General features: G+C 45.7%; 1 protein-coding gene across 6 annotated transcripts in view; it reads left to right on the top strand.

Moving 5' to 3' along the window:
- The window catches only part of LOC124033946 (LARGE xylosyl- and glucuronyltransferase 2-like), a 206583-nt gene extending 184857 nt beyond the window's left edge, over positions 1-21726 (top strand). For all 6 annotated transcript variants that reach the window (XM_046346473.1, XM_046346472.1, XM_046346471.1 and 3 more), the window contains 12 exons: positions 581-873; positions 1121-1203; positions 1459-1582; positions 2727-2898; positions 3112-3329; positions 4208-4333; positions 4634-4789; positions 12425-12588; positions 12850-13128; positions 15200-15346; positions 19871-20066; positions 20694-21726. In XM_046346473.1, the coding sequence (XP_046202429.1) occupies positions 581-873; positions 1121-1203; positions 1459-1582; positions 2727-2898; positions 3112-3329; positions 4208-4333; positions 4634-4789; positions 12425-12588; positions 12850-13128; positions 15200-15346; positions 19871-20066; positions 20694-20891 (2156 nt within the window). In that variant the 3' untranslated portion in view covers positions 20892-21726. The remainder of the gene's footprint in view (positions 1-580; positions 874-1120; positions 1204-1458; positions 1583-2726; positions 2899-3111; positions 3330-4207; positions 4334-4633; positions 4790-12424; positions 12589-12849; positions 13129-15199; positions 15347-19870; positions 20067-20693) is intronic.
- The last annotated feature ends 359 nt before the right edge of the window (positions 21727-22085 follow it).

The raw sequence follows: 22085 nt of genomic DNA, 5'->3' as shown, positions 1-22085 counted from the left end.
GCAGTCTGTTTATGATTGTCAGTCCTGTTGTAAACAAAAACAATAGACCGCGGGCATACTGTCATACACTCCTAAATCCAATTAATGATGCCTGCCCTAATTAATAAACGCACACACACACACACACAATGTGCATGCAAATCCTCTCTCACACATACTGTACCTAAGATGACTGATGGGTTGTTATAGTGCAGTCTGTTCAATTCAGCTCTACGGAATTGCCGTAGGAAGCAGTGAATTACTGTGTCCACACCAGAGGACAAGGCTGTCCTGTGTCAGTGTTGGGTCTGACTGTCTACATATCAGTATTTCTCTCTCTCACCCACCTTCCTCTAAGCGACCAGGAACAGGGTGTGACATTTCAGCTCTGTCGGCCAGCTGCTCCTTAGACAGGGTGTCAAAACAGACAGAGATGGGTTGATGAGAGAGAGAAAGAAGCCGAAATACGATCTTTTCAACAATGCAAGTGAAGTGAACACTTTCTTCCCTCGTGTTATACAACTCTAGAAATGAAAGACTTAATTCAACCCTAATCCTAATTCTCTCCCCCCCACCCCCCACCCCCCCACCCCCTCTCCAGATGGGCGTTCTCTCCTCCTGTCCCCCTGTCTGTCAGAGACCCCCGAGGCACGGGTTCTAGAGCGGGCGGTTCTAGAGTCGCGGGTGCGCGAGATGGAGGAGGAGAACAGGCAGATCCGCTTGCAGCTCAACCAATTGCAGGGCACGGCTGGCCAGCCCGCCGACGGTGGTAACTACGGCAATGCGGCGTGGGGGGCATCAGCTGACACTGGGCCCGAGGATGTGGAGAACACGGCAGAGGAGAGAGCCAATCACACCGAGTGTCCCCGTTCGCCCACCATACTGAAGTGTGAGGTGAGCCAGGATCAGAAATGTATTTTAGCGCAGCTCTGTGTTTTAGCTGTGTTTGTTTATCTTCACTGTTTGGTCATTGGTTTTAACTTGGTATGTCAAATCTGCTGTCAGTGGTGTTTGTGTGTTTTGGATAAAATAACAGATGTAGTTAAATAATATGGCTGTAGTGCCAAAAGGTAAACATAGGGAATCGATATTCCCAGCAGCGTTGATGGCATAGCTTGTCTGCCCTCTCCCTTCTGTGCAGCTGATCCATGTAGCGTGCGTGTGTGCCGGTCACAACGCCAGCAGAGATGTGGTCACCCTGGTCAAGTCCATCCTGTTCCACAGGTAACACAACAGAGCTTCACATACAACTACACCGACTGCTATAGCTACAGCTACACCTGATATAGCAACAGTAGTTGTTTATTCTACTTGATGAATCCTAAACTAATATGGCTGATGTCAAATCAAAGGCCACTTGTAGAAATTATTATTATTTATTCATTCATTATTGGACTCATGGGAAGTTGTGAAAGAGAGATTAAGCACTTGAGTAGCTCTATGTATTTCTCTCTCTCTATCTCTCTTTCTCTCTCTCAGGAGAAACCCTCTCCATTTCCACTTCATCACAGACGCAGTAGCCAATCAGATCCTGAGTTCTCTGTTCCAGTCCTGGATGGTTCCGTCTGTACAAGTTAGCTTCTATGACGCAGACGAACTCAAGGTAAATACCCCCCCCCCACACACACACACACGCTTTTACAGTATATTCTTTTGATGAGCTCTAGCTCAGTGATAGGCACCTATGGTCCTCAGGGGCCTGAGTGTCTGCTCTATCGTTTAAATCAGTGTTCAGGAAATCATTTGTCTGCACTCTGTGAGCAGCCATTGACATTCAAGGGGAATTCCACCACTTTCCAAACAATCAGTTGGCAGGAGAAAGAGAAATCCAGTAGACACAGAGACCGTCCTTGCTCTCATTCATTTTTTTTTCTTTACTCCCTCCTTCTCTTCCCTTAATCTTACAACAGTGATGTGTCACCTCAGTCCTTCTTTTCCTCTCGCCTCCCCTCTCAGTCAGTATGTGTCCATGTAAATAGAAAAATTGTGTGTGTGTGTTTGTGGGGGGGGGGTATGCATGTACTATGTGTTTGTGTGTGTTGCCTGCTTGTTCCGTGGGTGGTTGGGTGGGTGGGTGGGTGGGTGTGTGGGCAGGCGTGTGTGTGCGTCTAGCTTTGGCTCTTTGCTATTGATAAGGGGTTATTAATGTAACATATTGTTTCTCAACTCACATACCAACCTGCCTCGACCTGCAATATGACTTGCCTCCGTCTCCCCCCCCCATCATCACATTCTCTCTCAGCCTCCACAAGCTTAGCGGGAACAAAAGCTCTTTGTGCTCTCAAATTTCTCAACCTACTCAGTTTTCATTAACTCAGTTCAAACGAAGAAGGAAACACTGCATCTTCTGAGCTGATTATATTTGCAAATGATTCACTTATGAAGATCCCGTTCTGCGGAATCAAGATCAATTAATGATCAGACAAAACAGATTATATTTTTCAAGATTGATGCCGTAGAGTAAACAGTAGTAATGTTCCAATTGGTTCACCTCTGGTTGAAAGGGTATTTTATACTAAAGGGATCTTATGAAACAGATGGGTGTTTGCGCAAGTTAGCTATTTAAAGGAAGGAGAATACCCTTATACACCTGACAAAGAGCCACAGTGGTGTTGCTTCTAATGACATTATTTTTCACAACTTGCAACTTTATATTCCCTTTTCTTTTGAATTCAACATTTTCTGTGAGGTCTAAAGTTCTTCAACCTCACTCTTGCTTTCTCTCTCCATCTTCTTGTCTATTCCAGTCGGAGGTGTCATGGATACCTAACAAGCACTACTCAGGTATCTACGGCCTGATGAAGCTGACCCTAACCAAAGCGCTGCCCTCTGACCTCACAAAGGTCATCGTCCTGGATACGGACATCACCTTCGCCACCGACATCGCTGAGCTCTGGGCCATCTTCAGGAAGTTCACTGGTACGACCTTTGACTTTGACAAACATTTCTGGTTGATTGATTGAATAATTAATGAATTGGTTGAGTGATAAAAAATCCCTAGAGGACAAAAATACCATTTGATAATCTAATAGTTAAAAACCTGTCTATATGTTGAAGACTCCACCTCTTTACCAATGATAATCAGTATTTTAAAATCTGGGAAAATTATGATTGGTGATGCTGTGATTGCAGACAAGCAGGTGATAGGTCTGGTGGAGAACCAGAGTGACTGGTACCTGGGGAACCTGTGGAAGAACCACAAACCCTGGCCCGCCCTGGGACGAGGCTTCAACACTGGGGTCATCCTGCTCTACCTGGAGAGGCTGCGACGGATTGGCTGGGAGCAGATGTGGAGGCTGACCGCCGAGAGAGAGCTGATGAGCATGCTCAGTACCTCGCTGGCGGACCAGGTCTGTTTATTCAATTTGATCCAATTCTATTCGTCTATTATCTTTATTCAGAATATTATTAAATACTCTTTAGATCATTACTTACATAACATGTTATTATAGTGCAGGAATCATCAACTTGATTCATCCGAGGGACGATTTTTTTCTTGAGCGAATGGTCAGAGTGCTAGAACATAAATACAAATAATTTGTAGAACGCAGATTGACAGCAAGAAGCCCAAACAGATATTTTTGACTAAAACATAATAATTTCAAACCTTGCTCACATTTGTATTCGGTCACGTGTCTCTCTATTATGCGTGGGAATATTTGGGAACAGATGTCTTGAATAAAAATCACTTGGAGCTGATTCCCTGTTTTTTTTAGTCTTATGTCTAACAATACAAAATATATATATATATATAAAAATGTTGGGGTCCAAATAAAACCACCCCCAGGAAAAAAAAAGTTGGGGAACCATGATATACAGTAGGGTAATCTTATGCCTCAAAGCATACTGTGTATGAGGCAGATGGTCATGTAAGTGTGTAGGACATCTCTAATGAATATTTGGAGAATGTGTCAAGGTGAATGTTTACTATTTTGTGCCAGAGTTCTATATGATCTTAATGTTAAAATGAGTGTGTATGATAGACTCTTAGAAAAAAAGGTGCTATCTAGAAACTAAAAGGATTCTTCGGCTGTCCCCATAGGGGAACCCTTTGAATAACCCTTTTGGGTTCTTGGTAGAACCCTTTTGAGTTCCATGTAGGACCCTTTACACAGAGGGTTCTACATGGAACCCAAAAGAGTTCAAGCTTGGAACCCTTTTGGAACCCTTTTTTTTCTAGGAGTGTATTACACAGGTCTTTAATGTGAGTGGGTAATCTTGTGTGCAGGACATCTTTAATGCGTTCATTAAGCAGAACCCAGTCCTAGTGCATCAGCTGCCCTGCTTCTGGAACGTTCAGCTGTCTGACCACACACGGTCCGAACAGTGCTACACAGAGGTGTCTGACCTCAAGGTAGGGCTATGCAGTGAAATATACACACACACACACACACACACACACACACACACACACACACACACACACACACACACACACACACACACACACACACACACACACACACACACACACACACACACACACACACACACACACACACACACACACACACACACACACACACACACACACAAACACACACACACATACACACACAATATAGCGAAATCCCTAAATTATTTCCTTATGAATGTACTGCATCTAGACATACCCGTCACCATGGTACTATAATATGTTCATGTCCCGTGTCAGGTGATCCATTGGAACTCTCCTAAGAAACTTCGTGTGAAGAACAAGCATGTGGAGTTCTTCAGGAATCTCTACCTTACTTTCCTCGAGTATGATGGGAACCTACTGAGACGAGAGCTTTTTGGCTGCCCCAGCCAGGCCACCTCAGAGAGCGTTCGGGTGAGTAGAACATTACCAAAACTTTAACCATAATTAAAACCTCTTAGGGCAAGGTGAGACTTAGCCAACAGGAAATGCAAATGCGCAACGCCAAATGCTAATAGTACTCGCTAAAACTCAAACTTTCATTAAAACACACATGCAGTGTACTGAATTAAAGCTACACTCGTTGTGAATCTAGCCAACAAGTCAGATTTGTAAAATGCTTTTCAGTGAAAGCATGAGAAGCTATTATCTGATAGCATGCAACACCCCGAAATAACTGAAGAGGACGTAAACAAAATAATTAGCGTAGCCGGCGCTACACAAAACGCAGAAATAAAATATAAAACATTCATTACCTTTGACAAGCTTCTTTGTTGGCACTCCTATATGTCCCATAAACATCACAATTGGGTCTTTTTTTCGATTAAATCCGTCCATGTATACCCAAAATGTCCATTTATGAAGCCCGTCTGATCCAGGAAAAAACAGCTTTCCAAAACGCAACGTAATTTTTAAAATTAAAAAAGTTGCCTATAAACTTTGACAAAACACTTCAAACTACTTTTTTAATCCAACTTTAGGTATTAGTAAACGTTAATAATCAATCAAATTGATCACGGGGCGATTTGTATTCAATAGCTGCAGATTTTGAAACGATGGTCGATATTCTCTCTTCCAAAACATCCTCTCGTGTACCGGATGACATGAAGTGCTTCTTCTTCATTTCACCAAGGAACAACTTCAACCCAATTGCAAAGACTGGCGACATTGTGTGGAAGCTGTAGGACTTGTAAACTGGGAGCTATCTATTTTCCCTTGCCATAGACAATACAGCCAACTGGCGGATGGATATTTTTTTCTTTTTTGGTGAACAGTTTTCCTTGGGGTTTCGGCTGTTACACACGTTCTGTTATAGTCACAGACATGATTTAACCAGTTTTAGAAACGTCAGAGTGTTTTCTATCCACACATACTAATCATATGCATGTACTATATTCCTGGCATGGGTAGCAGGACGTTGAAATTTTGCGCGATTTTTAACAAAACGTTGAAAAAAAAGACCCGATCATTGGATGCGACCCAGTCGTTAATTTTAAATGTTCTATTTCTGTACAGGCTGGCAGCATTCTTATCCTTTGCTTGCTAGCTAGCCAACTAAGGCTAACTTGCAGTCATGTCAACCAGTGCAGCCAGAATAACAACAAAGTAGCTTAATTTGCATTTGTTTAAGCTGTTTTCTAGTGACATTTATTTGGATACATCCATAAGAATGAGACTTAAAGCAGGCATGATATACAATGAGAAATATAATTAATTTGTTAAAAAAATACAAAGATAAGACATTTAATTTTTTATAGTAAAAATAATTATACAACTTCTGGATTCTTTATGTAAAATTAGCTGGCTCCGTGTCTTCTACAAATTATAGGTAAAGTTATATTATAAAATGTTATTGCAGATCCCCGAACGGAGTAACATATTTTCTCTAGCTTGATATGTTGCATAACTTCCTTTGTCCAATGGTTAAAAGTAGGAGGAAATCGAAATTTTATACTTAAATAGTATAAGACGTCTAGCTAGAAGAGTAGTAAATGTTGCCCAAAGAACTGTTTAGAGGGGCCTCCTGTGGTGCCACTCCAAATAATGCAATAAAGTTAGAAGGTTCTGCAGGTCTCTCCAGTATATTAGAAAATGTCTAAATAAATTGATATCCAGAAATCTGTCTATTTCAGACATGTCCAAAACATGTAATAAAGTAAAGAAAAAAAAAACATTTTTTTGCCATCATCTTTGAAATGCAAGAGAAAGGCCACGACCGAATATGTACACACGTAACAAAAGACAATCCCGCACAAAACAACTACTACATATAGGGATGCTAATTAAACCAAAATACACACAGGTGAAACTAATAAGACAAAACCAACAGACAAACGATAAAGGGATCGGTAGCTGCTAGTAGGACGGTGACGACGACCGCCGGGCACCGCCCGAACAGGCAGGGGAGCCAACTTCGGCGGAAGTCGTGACAGTACCCCCCCCTGACGCAAGGCTCCTGCAGCGTGCCACCACCGGCCTCGAGGATGGCCCAGAGGACGAGGCGCCAGGCGATCCGGGTGGAGGCGGTGGAAATCTCTCAGGAGACAAGGGTCCAAAATGTCCCCCACCGGAACCCAGCATCTCTCCTCCGGACCGTACCCCTCCCAGTCCACAAGGTACTGTAGGCCCCTCACCCGGCGTCTCGAGTCCAGAATGCCACGGACTGTGAATGCCGGGGACCCCTCGATGTCCAAAGGGGGCGGAGGTACCTCAGGCACCTCACCTTCTTGCAGGGGACCAGCCACCACCGGCCCGAGGGGAGACACATGAAACGAGGGGTTAATACGGTAATACCTAGGAAGTTGTAACCTGTAACACACCTCGTTTATTCTCCTCAGGACTTTGAACGGCCCCACACACTGCGGCTCCAGCTTCCGACAGGGCAGGCGGAGGGGCAGGTTTCGGGTCGAGAGCCAGATCCTGTCCCCCGGTGCAAACATGGGGGCCTCACTGCGGTGCTGGTCAGCGCTCCTCTTCTGCCATTCTCCCGCTAACCTTAGCGATTCCTGGACGGCTTTCCAGGTGTCCTTGGAGCGCTGTACCCATTCCTCAACCGCAGGAGCCTTCGGTCTGGCTCTGATGCCATGGGGCCAGGACCGGCTGGTAACCTAACACACACTCAAAAGGGGACAAGTTAGTTGAGTGGCGTAGGGAGTTCTGAGCGAGCTCAGCCCAAGGAACATACCTTGCCCACTCACCAGGCCGGTCCAGGCAATATGACCGCAGAAACATGCTCCACCTGCCCATTACTCTCGGGGTCAAAACCTGAGGTTAAGCTGACCGAGACCCCCAGACTCTCCATAAATGCCCTCCATACTCTGGATGTGAATTGGGGACCCCGATCAGAAACAATGTCCTCAGGCACCCCATAGTGCCAGAAGACATGGGTAAACAAGGCCTCTGCAGTCTACAGGGTCGTAGGGAGACCAGGCAACGGGATGAGACGACAGGACTTAGAAAACCTATCCACAACAACCAGGATTGTAGTACTTCCCTGGGACGGGGGAAGGCCGGTAAGAAAGTCCACCGATAAGTGTGTCCACGGCCGTTGTGGAACGGGGAGGGGCTGTAACTTCCCTATAGGCAAGTGCCGAGGAGCCTTGCTCTGAACGCACACTGAGCAGGAGGAGACATAAAATCTCACGTCCTTAGCCAGCGTGGGCCACCAGTATCTCCCTCTAAGACTCCGCACTGTCCTCTCGATGCCAGGATGACCCACGTACTGAGCCCCCGCTGGACAGTTAGGGGGGGCCGGCTCTAACCGTGAGGCCCTCTCTATCTCCGCGTCCACCTCCCATACTACCGGTGCCACGAGACATGAAGGTGGAATGATGGGAGTTGGCTCAACGGACCGCTCCTCGGTATCATAGAGGCGGGAAAGCGCGTCGGCTTTGGTGTTTTGGGAGCCTGGCCGGTATGAGATGGTAAACCAAAACCTGGTGAAAAACATGGCCCATCTAGCCTGACGTGGATTTCGTCTCCTCGCTGCCCGGATATACTCGAGATTACGATGGTTAGTCCAGATGAGAAAAAGATGTTTCGCCCCCTCAAGCCAATGTCTCCACAGCTTCAGAGCCTTGACTAGAGCTAACAACTCCCAGTCCCCCAGGTCATAGTTTCGCTCCGCCGGACCGAGCTTCCTCGAAAAGAAGGCACAAGGGCGGAGCTTGGGTGGTACGCCCGTGCGCTGGGACAGTACGGCCCTGACCCCCGCCTCAGACGTGTCCACCTCCACTATGAACGCTGAAGAGGGGTCCGGATGCGCCAACAAGGGCGCATTGGTGAACAGCTCCTTCAAACGACTGAAAGCTCTGCCCGGCTTTGCTGACCAACGCAAGCACACCAGTCCTCCCTTCAGCAGTGAGGTGATGGGAGCAGCCACCTGACCAAAACCCCTGATAAACCTCTGGTAGTAATTGGCAAACCCTAAAAACTGCTGCACTTCTTTCACCGTGGTCGGAGTCGGCCAATTACGCACGGCTGTAACGCGGTCATCCTCCATCACCAAATACGAAATACGATAACCCAGGAAGGAAACGGCCTGTTTGAAAAACTCACATTTCTCCACCTTGCAATACAGGTCATGCTCCAGCAGTCGCCCAAGTACCTTACGCACCAGAGACACATGTGCCGCGCGTGTGGCAGAATAGATCAAGATGTCATCGATGTACACTACCACTGCACTGACCCCCCTGTGTTACCATGTCCAGCGGCACCGTAGCCTCCCTAACTACTCCTGACCCTAATGGTCGGCTATCTAAGGAGTGCTTCGGGAAAGGTAGGTCTAACGACACCAGGGGAATCCCTAGCCTTAACGCAAGCCCACGATCCATGAAATTCCCAGCTGCGCCTGAATCGACGAGCGCCTTATGCTGTAGAGAGGGAAGAAATCCAGGGAAAGAAGATAACACATACATATGACCAACAGGAGGCTTTGGGTGAGTCTGGTGCTTACTCACCTGGGGTGATCGAATAGTGCTCCGCCTGCCCTCCCGACTCCCAGACGAGTTCCTCCAGCACCGGTCGGCCGTGTGCCCTCACCGACCTCGAAGCCGCACCTGCTAACTCCATAGGGATAGGGGCAGGAGGGCTGGGAAGTGGAAACGACAGGACCTGATCCGAACGCCTGCGGGCAGCCAGCAGGTTGTCGAGACGGATAGCCATGTCAATGAGTTCATCCAGTGTGAGGGTGGTGTCCCCACATGCTAGCTTCTTGCCCTTGCGGACGTCCTCCCTGAGACTGCATCGGAAATTATCTATCAGGGCCCTGTCGTTCCACCCTACTCCTACCGCCAAGGTCCTGAACTCCGGGGCAAAGTCCTGGGCGCTCCTCGTCTCCTGACGCAGGTGGAACAGCCGTTCACCTGCCGCACGAACCTCTGGTGGATGGTCAAACACAGCTTGGAATCAGCGGGTGTACTCTGGGTAATGATTCCTCGCCGAGTCCGGACCATTCCACACTGCGTTGGCCCACTCGAGAGATCTCCTCTCCGGAGGGAGCAGGACGCATGGTAGCCAGGTACAGTTCCAGTTGTAGAAGGAAACCCTGGCACCCCGCCGCCGTTCCATCATACTCCCGTGGGAGCATCAGCCGCAGAACCCCGGAGCCAGATGCGGTAGCAGGAACAGGAGGTGCTGGAGGAGGTGGTGCTGGGGATGAGGTGGGAAGGCCACTCCTCTCCCATCGATCCATCCTCTCCATCATTTGGTCCATGGCCGAACCAATCCTATGGAGAACGCTGGTATGATGGAGGACCCTTTCCTCCATCGATGGGAGAGGAGATGCGGCTGCTCCTGCTGATTCAATGTTGCGGTGTGGTATTCTGTCACGCGGGACTAGGTGTGTGTGCAGAAATCAGACGCAGAGAGAGAGTAACGGAGGAAAGTACTTTACTATTGCACACCAAACTGATAAGCCCAATACAATACAGGGCGCCGGACACTATACCAGATAACCCAAAACCACAGGGTGTCCAGTATAGAAAATAAAATACACCACGACCGAAAATGTACACATGTAACAAAAGACAATCCCGCACAAAACAAGGGCGGGTCAAACTACTACATATAGGGAAGCTAATTAAACCAAAATACACACAGGTGAAACTAATAAGACAACAACAACAAACAAATGAAAAAGGGATCGGTAGCGGCTAGTAGGATGGTGACTACGACCGCCGAGCACCGCCCGAACAGGCAGGGGAGCCAACTTCGGCGGAAGTCGTGACAACGTTAGCTCAACCGTCCCACGGGGGTTGACACCGATCCCGTATAGTGGTTGTTAAGAGAGTTCATGGAATACAGATTGTGCGAGTTTAATAACTTATAGATCAAGTGTATCCCCCCTTTGATATAACGGTTCACTTTAAAAAGAGAATCTTAAAGGGAGGTAGAAGGGCGTGATGGCAAGTGACTAGAGTATGAAGAGACAAAACTACGCAATTGCAGATATCTAAAGAAATGGGATCTCTGAATATTTTTTTCTTTTGTATTAACTTTTCAAAGGATGCAAAATCGTTTTTGTCGTTCGGTGAGGAGATCCCTTTTCCAGACCAGATATGAAACGCACGGTCTAATAATGATGGAGATAATGTATGGTTGTTTAATAATGACGCAGAAGTTGAAAATTCACTGAGACCAAACGATCACCTGAACTGTTTCCATATTTGTAGAAAATGTTTCACAATAGGGTTTTTCGTTTATTAGGAAAATGCAACAGGTTTTTCTTGTTCCAGATAAAAGCAGATATCAGTTTATCTATGGAGATTAAACAATTTTGTCAGAAAGATAAGAAATACATTGAAATAACTATAAAAACTTAATACCTTAATTTTAACAATGTTAATTATTCAGCCCAAAGAAAGAGAAAGTAAATCCCAGTGTTCAAGATCCTGTTTTAGGCTCCCGAAGTATCAAGGGAGGGAAATTGGCTTTGTAGAGATCTTGTTGTTTGTGACCCAAATTCCCAAATATTGTCAAATACTCTTAAAAACACATGACTAAAATAAGTTTGCATGGCAGAAGGATTAATAGACATCAATTCACTTTTTTTGTAGATTCACTTCATAATGATGTGCGATTTCACCTGGCATAGAAATTGTGCTCTCTTGTCAGGACACTGCTGTTCAGATAAGCTAGCCAAAAACACAGCTAACCCAATCCCTTCAAACTGAAGCTGGAAAGACTGAACTAGCTGCGCTTCCATTAGTTTTACCTGCTTTCTATTGACATTTATTTGTATAGATTCCAAAAAATTATGACAGCTGATTCATGATTACGACTGGCTGAGAAGCGCTGTATGCCTGTCTGTCTCTTACTGACTCCCGACATGTTCTGGAGATCGAATTTGAATATTGAAACAATGTTGCAAATGTTGGAGAGACAGACAGCAAGGTCTATACAAATCTCCGCTGTTGAAAACTAAATGTTAGTCTAAAAGAAATGTGAGATGATGTTTAGATGCTTTTTATAGTGGAGATCAAGTTCATAAATTGCCTGGCTGGGCTGATGAGACAGTGGCTGGCGCAGCCAGATGGAACAGAGAATATAGGCATGTTAAAATCATAGATTTAGCCGGTGGTAACTTGTGGAATAGACACCATCTGGAATTCGGCTTTAACCAATCAGCATTCAAGATTAGGACCACCCATTGTATAACATTTAACAAACCACTCCCTAACACCTCAAGGAGTTTTAAATATTCACCATACCTTTATTCACTACATTACATTTAAGTCATTTAGCAGACGCTCTTATCCAGAGCGACTTACACTATACTATGATACCCATGGATATCCAGCCAGAATACAACAGAGTGTACAGTGCCGCATGGTCTCGTCACCTCTGACTGCATGGTGCCGTGCTTCTACACCTGCATTGCTTGCTGTTTGGGGTTTTAGGCTGGGTTTCTGTACAGCACTTTGAGATATCAGCTGATGTATGAAGGGCTATATAAATACATTTGATTTGATGAAACCTTGTTAGCCTATTAGAGGGAATATTTACAATCTAAACATTGGTTTTGACCACCCTCTGTCCATCCCTCTCCAGTTACAAGGAGATCTGGAGGAGCTGGATGAAGACGACCAATGTTATGACTTCCGGCGGGAGCGAATCACAGTGCACCGCGTGCACCTCTACTTTCTGCAGTACGAGTACACGCCAGCCGGGGATGACACAGACGTCACGCTGGTCGCACAGCTCTCCATGGACAGGTAAAAACTCACCTTATAGCTCTGACCCTACTGACCTTTGGTTTACTAGTTGTTGGGGATGTAAGCATGAATTCATTATTACGATATGGCTAATGAGGAGTGCAACTCTACAAATATGATTGTATTTAACCTTTTTCTCTATTTCTTCCTCTTCAACCTCCTCCCCCTTTTCTTCTCTACTTCCACCACTGCTTTTATTATCATAATGTAATGTCTCTGTATCTCTAACATTCTATTTTATGACATCTCTATTTATCTCAGGTTACAGATGCTGGAGGCCATATGTAAGCACTGGGAAGGACCTATCAGCCTGGCCCTGTACATGTCAGACGCTGAGGCCCAACAGTTTCTGCGTTACGCCCAGGCCTCTGAGGTGCTGAAGAACCGTAAGAACGTGGGCTACCATATCGTTTACAAGGAGGGCCAGTTCTACCCCGTCAACCTGGTGAGAAATGTGGCCCTGAGGAACGCCAACACACCCTATGTGTTCCTGGCAGACGTTGACTTCCTGCCCATGTACGGCCTCTATGATTACCTCAGGTGAGTTGTAGTTTTTCCTGAAGATGTTCCATCATAAACATAGACAGAACACTGGCTGAGATTTTTTTATATATATAGACATTTAGCAGCCATTTTAATCCAAAGCAATTTACAGACAACATACAGTTGAAGTCGCGAGTTTACATACACCGAGGTTGGAGTCATTAAAACTCGTTTTTCAACCACTCCACAAATTTCTTGTTAACAAACTATAGTTTTGGCAAGTCGGTTAGGACATCTACTTTGTGCATGATAAGTAACTTTCCCAACAATTGTTTACAGGCAGATTATTTCACTTATAATTCACTGTATCACATTTCCAGTGCGTCAGAAGTTTACATACACTAAGTTGACTGTGCCTTTAAACAGCTTGGAAAATTCCAGAAAATTATGTCATGGCTTTAGAAGCTTCTGATAGTCTAATTGACATAATTTGAGTCCATTGGAGGTGTACCTGTGGATGTATTTCAAGACCTACCAAACTCAGGGTCTCTTTGCTTGATGTAACAGTATAGCTTCCGTCCCTCTCCTCGCCCCTACCCGGGCTCAAACCAGGGACCCTCTGCACACAGATGAAGCATCACCCACGAAGCATCGTTACCCATCGCTCAACAAAAGCCCCTTGCAGAGCAAGGGGAACCACTACTTCAAGGTCTCAGAGCGAGTGACATCACAGATTGAAACTCTATTAGCGTGCACCACCGCTAAATAGCTAGCCATTTCACATCGGTTACATTGACATCATGGGAAAATCAAAAGAAAATCAGCTAAGACTTCAGAAATAAAATTGTAGACCTCCACAAGTCTGGTTCATCATTGGGAGCAATTTCCAAATGCCTGAAGGTACCACGTTCATCTGTACAAACAATAATACGCAAGTATAAACACCATGGGACCATGCAGTCGTCATACCACTCAGGAAGGAGATGCGTTCTGTCTCCTAGAGAAAAGCGAAAAGTGCAAATCAATCCCAGAACAACAGCAAAATACCTTGTAAAGATGCTGGAGGAAACAGGTATAAAAGTATCTATCCCCCACAGTAAAATGAGTCCTATATCGATATAACCTGAAAGGCCACTCAGCAAGGAAGAAGCCACTGCTCCAAAACTGCCATAGAAATGCCAGACTACGTTTTGCAACTGCGCATGGGGACAAAGATCGTACTTGTTGGAGAAATGTCCTATTGTCTGATGAAACTATTTGGCCATAGTGACCATCGTTATGTTTGGAGGAAAAAGGGGGAGGCTTGCAAGCCGAAGAACACCATCCCAACAGTGAAGCACGGGAGTGGCAGCATCATGTTGTGGGGGTGTTTTGCTGCAGGAGGTACTGGTGCACTTCACAAAATAGATGGCATCACGAGGGAGAAAATTACGTGGATATATTGAAGCTACATCTCAAGACATCAGCCAGGAAGTTAAAGCTTGGTCGTAAATGGGTCTTCGAAACGAACAAAGACTCCAAGCATACTTCCAAAGTTGTGGCAAAATGTCTAAGGACAACAAAGTCAAGGTATTGAAGTGGCCATCACAAAGCCCTGATCTCAATCCAAAAGAAATGTGTGGGCAGAACTGAAAAAGCATGTGCGAGCAAGGAGGCCTACAAACCTGACTCAGTTACACCAGCTGTCAGGAGGAATGTGCCAAAAATTCACCGCATTTATTGTGGGAAGCTTGTGGAAGGTAATTTAAAGGCAATGCTACCAAATACTAATTGAGTGTATGAATATGTCTGCCCACTGGGAATGTGATCAAAGAAATAAAAGCTGAAATAAATCATTCTCTCTATTATTATTCTGACATTTCATATTCTTAAAATAAAGTGGTGATCCAACTGACCTAAAACAGGGAATTTTTACTAGGATTAAAATGTCAGGAATTGTGAAAAACTGAGTTTAAAAGTATTTGGCTAAGGTTTATGTAAACTTCCCACTTCAATTGTATGTATGATGTTCATATATGGCCCATGTGGGAGTCGAACCCACAGCTAAGGCTGTGCAGGCTGTGGCTCTAGCTGATGTAGTTTTCAGTTTTGGTTGTAAATGAATGGTTTCTTTATCTTATCCCTGCAGAAGGTCAGTGGTCCAGTTAGACATGGCCCACACTAAGAAAGCTCTGGTTGTGCCGGCCTTTGAGACGCTGCGCTACCGCCTCTCCTTTCCCAAATCCAAAGCTGAGCTGCTCTCCATGCTGGACATGGGGACCCTCTACACCTTCAGGTACACCAGCACTAACAGCTCACCCCATTGGTCAATCTGGCTTGTTGATCAGGAGGTTTGATTGGCCCTTCTGAAATAGATTAGATAACATGGAGCATCCATCCTGATTTTGATACTATATTTAGTACATTGATTACATTGATACGTTGAAGTCATTTGATAATATTTGCAGTATCAGTCAAAAGTTTGGACACACCTACTCATTCAAGGGTTTTTCTTTATTGTTACTATTTTCTACATTGTAGAATAATAATGAAGACATAAAATCTATGAAATAACATATATGGAATCATGTATTAACCAAAAAAGCGTTTAACAAATGAAAATATAATTTATATTTGAGATTCTTCAATATGGCCACCCTTTGCCTTGATGTCAGATTTGAACACTCTCTTCTCTCAACCATCTTCACCTGGAATGCTTTTCCAACAGTGTTGAAGGAGTTACCACATATTCTGAGCACTAGTTGGCTGCTTTTCCTTCATTTATGGTAGAGTGGCCAGACAGAAGCCACTCCTCAGTAAAAGGCACGTCAGTCCGCTTGAAGTTTTTCAAAAGGCACCTAAAGGACTCTCAGACTAACCAAGATTGAACTATTTGGCCTGAATACCAAAAATTCTCAAAATCTGTTTTTGCTTTGTCGTTATGGGGTATCGTGTGTAGATTGATGAGACATTTTTTGATCTATTTTACAATTAGGCTGTAACGTAACAAAATGTTTGTTACGGTAAATGAGTGAAGAGGTGTGGAGTCAGGCGCAGAGAGCAAAAGATGTGGGAAAAACAACACGCTTTAATGTCCCGGAAACATAACATGTACAAAAATGGAAACACAAATGAACAGAAATATAAACGGACAGCGTGAAACCCAAATGCCAACAAAAATACACTCAAACAACAAAACAGACGAACAAGCCCGCACGAAACAGAAGCGGGCTGAACAGACTATATATAACCCTATCCTAACAACCAAACTAGAAACAGGTGCTACCAATTAGACAAAACTAAACGAACACACAACAACGGAGGCGATGGAATTCACTCAACATAGATGGATCTAGAATATCCCTCACCGGAACCCAGCACCTCTCCTCCGGACCGTACCCCTCCCAGTCAACGAGGTACTGCAAGCCTCTCACCCGGCGTCTCGAGTCCAGAATAGCTCGTATCTTGTACGCCGGGGACCCCTCGATGTCAAGAGGGGGTGGAGGAACCTCCGGTACCTCATTTTCCTGCATGGGACCAGCTACCACCGGCCTGAGAAGAGACACATGAAATGAGGGGTTAATACGATAATACGAAGGAAGTAGTAATCAATAACAAACCTCATTTATTCTCCTCAGGACTTTAAATGGCCCTATACACTGCGGACCCAGCTTCCGGCAGGGCAAGCGGAGAGGCAGTTTTCGGGTCGAGAGCCAGACCCTGTCCCCAGGTGCAAACACGGGGGCCTCACTGCGGTGACGGTCAGCGCTCTTCTTCTGCCTTATACTCGCTTGGTGTAATGACTCTTGGACTGCCCTCCAGGTCTCCTTAGAGCGCTGTACCCACTCCTCCACCGCAGGAGCCTCAGTCTGGCTCTGATGCCACGGTGCCAGGACCGGCTGGTACCCCAACACACACTCAAATGGTGACATGTTGGTAGAGGAGTGGCTTATTGAATTCTGGGCTATTTCTGCCCAGGGAATATATCTCGCCCACTCCCCTGGCCGGTCCTGGCAATACGACCGCAGAAACCTACCCACCTCCTGGTTAACTCTCTCCACCTGACCATTACATTTACATTTACATTTAAGTCATTTAGCAGACGCTCTTATCCAGAGCGACTTACAAATTGGTGCATTCACCTTATGACATCCAGTGGAACAGCCACTTTACAATAGTGCATCTACATATTTTAAGGGGGGAGGGGGTGAGAAGGATTACTTTATCCTATCCTAGGTATTCCTTAAAGAGGTGGGGTTTCAGGTGTCTCCGGAAGGTGGTGATTGACTCCGCTGTCCTGGCGTCGTGAGGGAGTTTGTTCCACCATTGGGGAGCCAGAGCAGCGAACAGTTTTGACTGGGCTGAGCGGGAACTGTACTTCCTCAGTGGTAGGGAGGCGAGCAGGCCAGAGGTGGATGAACGCAGTGCCCTTATTTGGGTGTAGGGCCTGATCAGAGCCTGGAGGTACTGAGGTGCCGTTCCCCTCACAGCTCCGTAGGCAAGCACCATGGTCTTGTAGCGGATGCGAGCTTCAACTGGAAGCCAGTGGAGAGAGCGGAGGAGCGGGGTGACGTGAGAGAACTTGGGAAGGTTGAACACTAGACGGGCTGCGGCGTTCTGGATGAGTTGTAGGGGTTTAATGGCACAGGCAGGGAGCCCAGCCAACAGCGAGTTGCAGTAATCCAGACGGGAGATGACAAGTGCCTGGATTAGGACCTGCGCCGCTTCCTGTGTGAGGCAGGGTCGTACTCTGCGGATGTTGTAGAGCATGAACCTACAGGAACGGGCCACCGCCTTGATGTTAGTTGAGAACGACAGGGTGTTGTCCAGGATCACGCCAAGGTTCTTAGCGCTCTGGGAGGAGGACACAATGGAGTTGTCAACCGTGATGGCGAGATCATGGAACGGGCAGTCCTTCCCCGGGAGGAAGAGCAGCTCCGTCTTGCCGAAGTTCAGCTTGAGGTGGTGATCCGTCATCCACACTGATATGTCTGCCAGACATGCAGAGATGCGATTCGCCACCTGGTCATCAGAAGGGGGAAAGGAGAAGATTAATTGTGTGTCGTCTGCATAGCAATGATAGGAGAGACCATGTGAGGTTATGACAGAGCCAAGTGACTTGGTGTATAGCGAGAATAGGAGAGGGCCTAGAACAGAGCCCTGGGGGACACCAGTGGTGAGAGCGCATGGTGAGGAGACAGATTCTCGCCACGCCACCTGGTAGGAGCGACCTGTCAGGTAGGACGCAATCCAAGCGTGGGCCACGCCGGAGATGCCCAACTCGGAGAGGGTGGAGAGGAGGATCTGATGGTTCACAGTATCGAAGGCAGCCGATAGGTCTAGAAGGATGAGAGCAGAGGAGAGAGAGTTAGCTTTAGCGGTGCGGAGCGCCTCCGTGATACAGAGAAGAGCAGTCTCAGTTGAATGACTAGTCTTGAAACCTGACTGATTTGGATCAAGAAGGTCATTCTGAGAGAGATAGCGGGAGAGCTGACCAAGGACGGCACGTTCAAGAGTTTTGGAGAGAAAAGAAAGAAGGGATACTGGTCTGTAGTTTTTGACATCGGAGGGATCGAGTGTAGGTTTTTTCAGAAGGGTGCAACTCTCGCTCTCTTGAAGACGGAAGGGACGTAGCCAGCGGTCAGGGATAAGTTGATGAGCGAGGTGAGGTAAGGGAGAAGGTCTCCGGAAATGGTCTGGAGAAGAGAGGAGGGGATAGGGTCAAGCGGGCAGGTTGTTGGGCGGCCGGCCGTCACAAGACGCGAGATTTCATCTGGAGAGAGAGGGAGAAAGAGGTCAGAGCACAGGGTAGGGCAGTGTGAGCAGAACCAGCGGTGTCGTTTGACTTAGCAAACGAGGATCGGATGTCGTCGACCTTCTTTTCAAAATGGTTGACGAAGTCATCTGCAGAGAGGGAGGAGGGGGGAGGGGGAGGAGGATTCAGGAGGGAGGAGAAGGTGGCAAAGAGCTTCCTAGGGTTAGAGGCAGATGCTTGCAATTTAGAGTGGTAGAAAGTGGCTTTAGCAGCAGAGACAGAGGAGGAAAATGTAGAGAGGAGGGAGTGAAAGGATGCCAGGTCCGCAGGGAGGCGAGTTTTCCTCCATTTCCGCTCGGCTGCCCGGAGCCCTGTTCTGTGAGCTCGCAATGAGTCGTCAAGCCACGGAGCGGGAGGGGAGGACCGAGCCGGCCTGGAAGATAGGGGACATAGAGAGTCAAAGGATGCAGAAAGGGAGGAGAGGAGGGTTGAGGAGGCAGAATCAGGAGATAGGTTGGAGAAGGTTTGAGCAGAGGGAAGAGATGATAGGATGGAAGAGGAGAGAGTAGCGGGGGAGAGAGAGCGAAGGTTGGGACGGCGCGATACCATCCGAGTAGGGGCAGTGTGGGAAGTGTTGGATGAGAGCGAGAGGGAATACAAAAATGGAAACACAAATGAACAGAAATATAAACGGACAGCGTGAAACCCAAATGCCAACAAAAATACACTCAAACAACAAAACAGACGAACAAGCCCACACGAAACAGAAGCGGGCTGAACAGACTATATATAACCCTATCCTAACAACCAAACTAGAAACAGGTGCTACCAATTAGACAAAACTAAACGAACACAGAACAACGGATCGGCGATAGCTAGTAGACCGGCGACGACGACCGCCGAGCGCCACCCGAACAAGAAGGGGAGTCACCTTCGGTAATCTTCGTGACAATGTTATGTTAAAAAGTCAAGGGTTCTGAATACTTTCCGAATGCACTGTATGCAATCTAGTTCAAAACTATTATTAACACACCTGTACACGTCTCTTTCTCCTTGCCGTCCCAGGTATCACGTCTGGACCAAGGGCCATGCTCCTACCAACTATGCCAAGTGGAGGACAGCCACCACGCCCTATAAGGTGGAGTGGGAGGCAGACTTTGAGCCCTATGTGGTGGTGAAGCGGGACTGTCCTGAGTACGACCAGCGCTTTGTTGGATTTGGCTGGAACAAGGTCTCCCATATCATGGAGCTAGATGCGCAGGTACAGTATGGAGGATAGTGGTGGGGTGTTAGAATATAATATATTTATTTTTCCTTACAGGTCACATTATCACACCACAGTACATTTGCACACACTAGGTAGACCAGTCAATCATAGCAGACAAGACGGGCAGACAAAGAGATTTAGTTCAATTCTGGATACACTTATCTGTTTATGGCTTGTTGAGAAGAAAAATGGTTGTTAAAGTTATTGTTCACATTTTATCCTCAAAGAATCTACTTCCAAATAATCTGCACATAATAACTCCTTTTAATTTAAGTTTAATTCAAAACCTCAACTCATCTTTGGAATTCAGTTAAGGTTACGCTAATGATTAGAATAGATGTGATTCTGATACCTCTGATATTAGGTTTAATGCTTTCGCTAAGTCTGGAATAATAGCTATTGTAACGGCCCATAAATCAAAGTCAAGCTGTGACCTTTCAGTGTTCAGCACCTAAGACAAACGTTTGTGACTTTGTTTCTCGAGTCTTAAATTATTTCAGTCACAGCTGGGATGGCAGAAGAGTATTAGCTACGTAGCTAAAATGCTAAAGTGTTGTACACGGACCATGTCCAATAAGCAAATAAAATAATACATTTTTCCGCTCCTTTCCCACCCCCCAGGAGTATGACCTGATGGTTCTGCCCAACGCGTTCATGATCCACATGCCACACGCACCCAGCTTCGACATCTCCAAGTTCCGCTCCAGCCCAGGCTACCGATACTGCCTGCAGACCTTAAAAGAAGAGTTCCACCAAGACCTGTCCCGGAAGTACGGCGCAGCCGCCCTCAAGTACCTTACTGCTCAGAGGAACATCTAAACCAGGACTCCCAAGGGCCACTGGGCTTCATACCTAGGGCCCGAATGGCCCCCATGCTGCTGCCTCGCAAGTCTAAAGGGGTTTGGGAATACTGGCAACTATCAGCCAATATCACTACTAAGCTTGAATAGCTTTAAAGTCTTGTAGAACATTCTAGAGATGTGTTAGCTAAACTTTCTGGGGTGGTTTGGGCTGGGATGACCCACCCAACTATGCTATAATGGGTTATGACCCAAACTGGAATAAAAACAAAGAACCAAACAGATCAGACATGACAGTGGTCACACGATATTGGGCTCACTGGGAAGACGTTTCTCTGAAAGGGATGAGAGGTTGACTGATTTAAGTCTGGGAGTAAGTGACGATTATCATGATTTGTTCTGACAATCAGGGCCTTTTCTGAGGAAAACACATTTCAAACCAATCCGTCCACATGGGATATCTGTACCTGGAACTCAAGGACAGGAATTTGGGGAAACACAGACCTGAAAGAAAAGAAAGTTGCATCTTCCCTGGTCTCTTCAAGGGAATGAGTCGGAATCACGTTCGGAGTGACCAATCGAACTGGAGAAACATTTAAGCCTTATAATTTTCCATTATATTTAATAAGATATTTAATGATATCAGTATTTTTCTCAATGTAAATGATTATCAATTAATAACAAACAAATATGGCATACATACACTATCAGTCAAAATGTTTAGAACATTTACTCATTCAAGGGTTTTTCTTTATATTTACAATTTTCTACATTGTAGAATAATACTGAAGACTGCACTTGATTGGCTCAAACACATTAAGAAGGAAAGAAATTCTACAAATGAACATAAGGCACACCTGTTAATTAAAATGCATTCCAGGTGACTACCTCATGAAGCCGGTTGAGAGAATGCCAAAAGTGTACAAAGCTGTGATATTTGAAAAATCTCAAATCTCAAATATATTATGATTTGTTTAACACTTTGTTGGTTACTACATGATTCCATAAGTGTTATTTCATAGTTGATATCTTCACTATTATTCTACAATGTAGAAAATAGTAAAAAATAAAGAAAAACCATTGAATGAGTAGGTGTGTACAAACTTTTGACTGGTACTATATATGTGTTAATTTTAATATATATTTTTTCTTCGTGCATATATTTATCCCCTTTAAGCCAAATATGAGCCCAAATTCAGCCAAAAAATACAAG

Source organism: Oncorhynchus gorbuscha, linkage group LG04 (genome assembly GCF_021184085.1).
Source record: "Oncorhynchus gorbuscha isolate QuinsamMale2020 ecotype Even-year linkage group LG04, OgorEven_v1.0, whole genome shotgun sequence".
Classification (NCBI taxonomy): domain Eukaryota; kingdom Metazoa; phylum Chordata; class Actinopteri; order Salmoniformes; family Salmonidae; genus Oncorhynchus; species Oncorhynchus gorbuscha.
The sequence above is the reverse complement of the archived record's forward strand: the minus strand, read 5'-3'. Positions and strand labels throughout refer to the sequence as shown.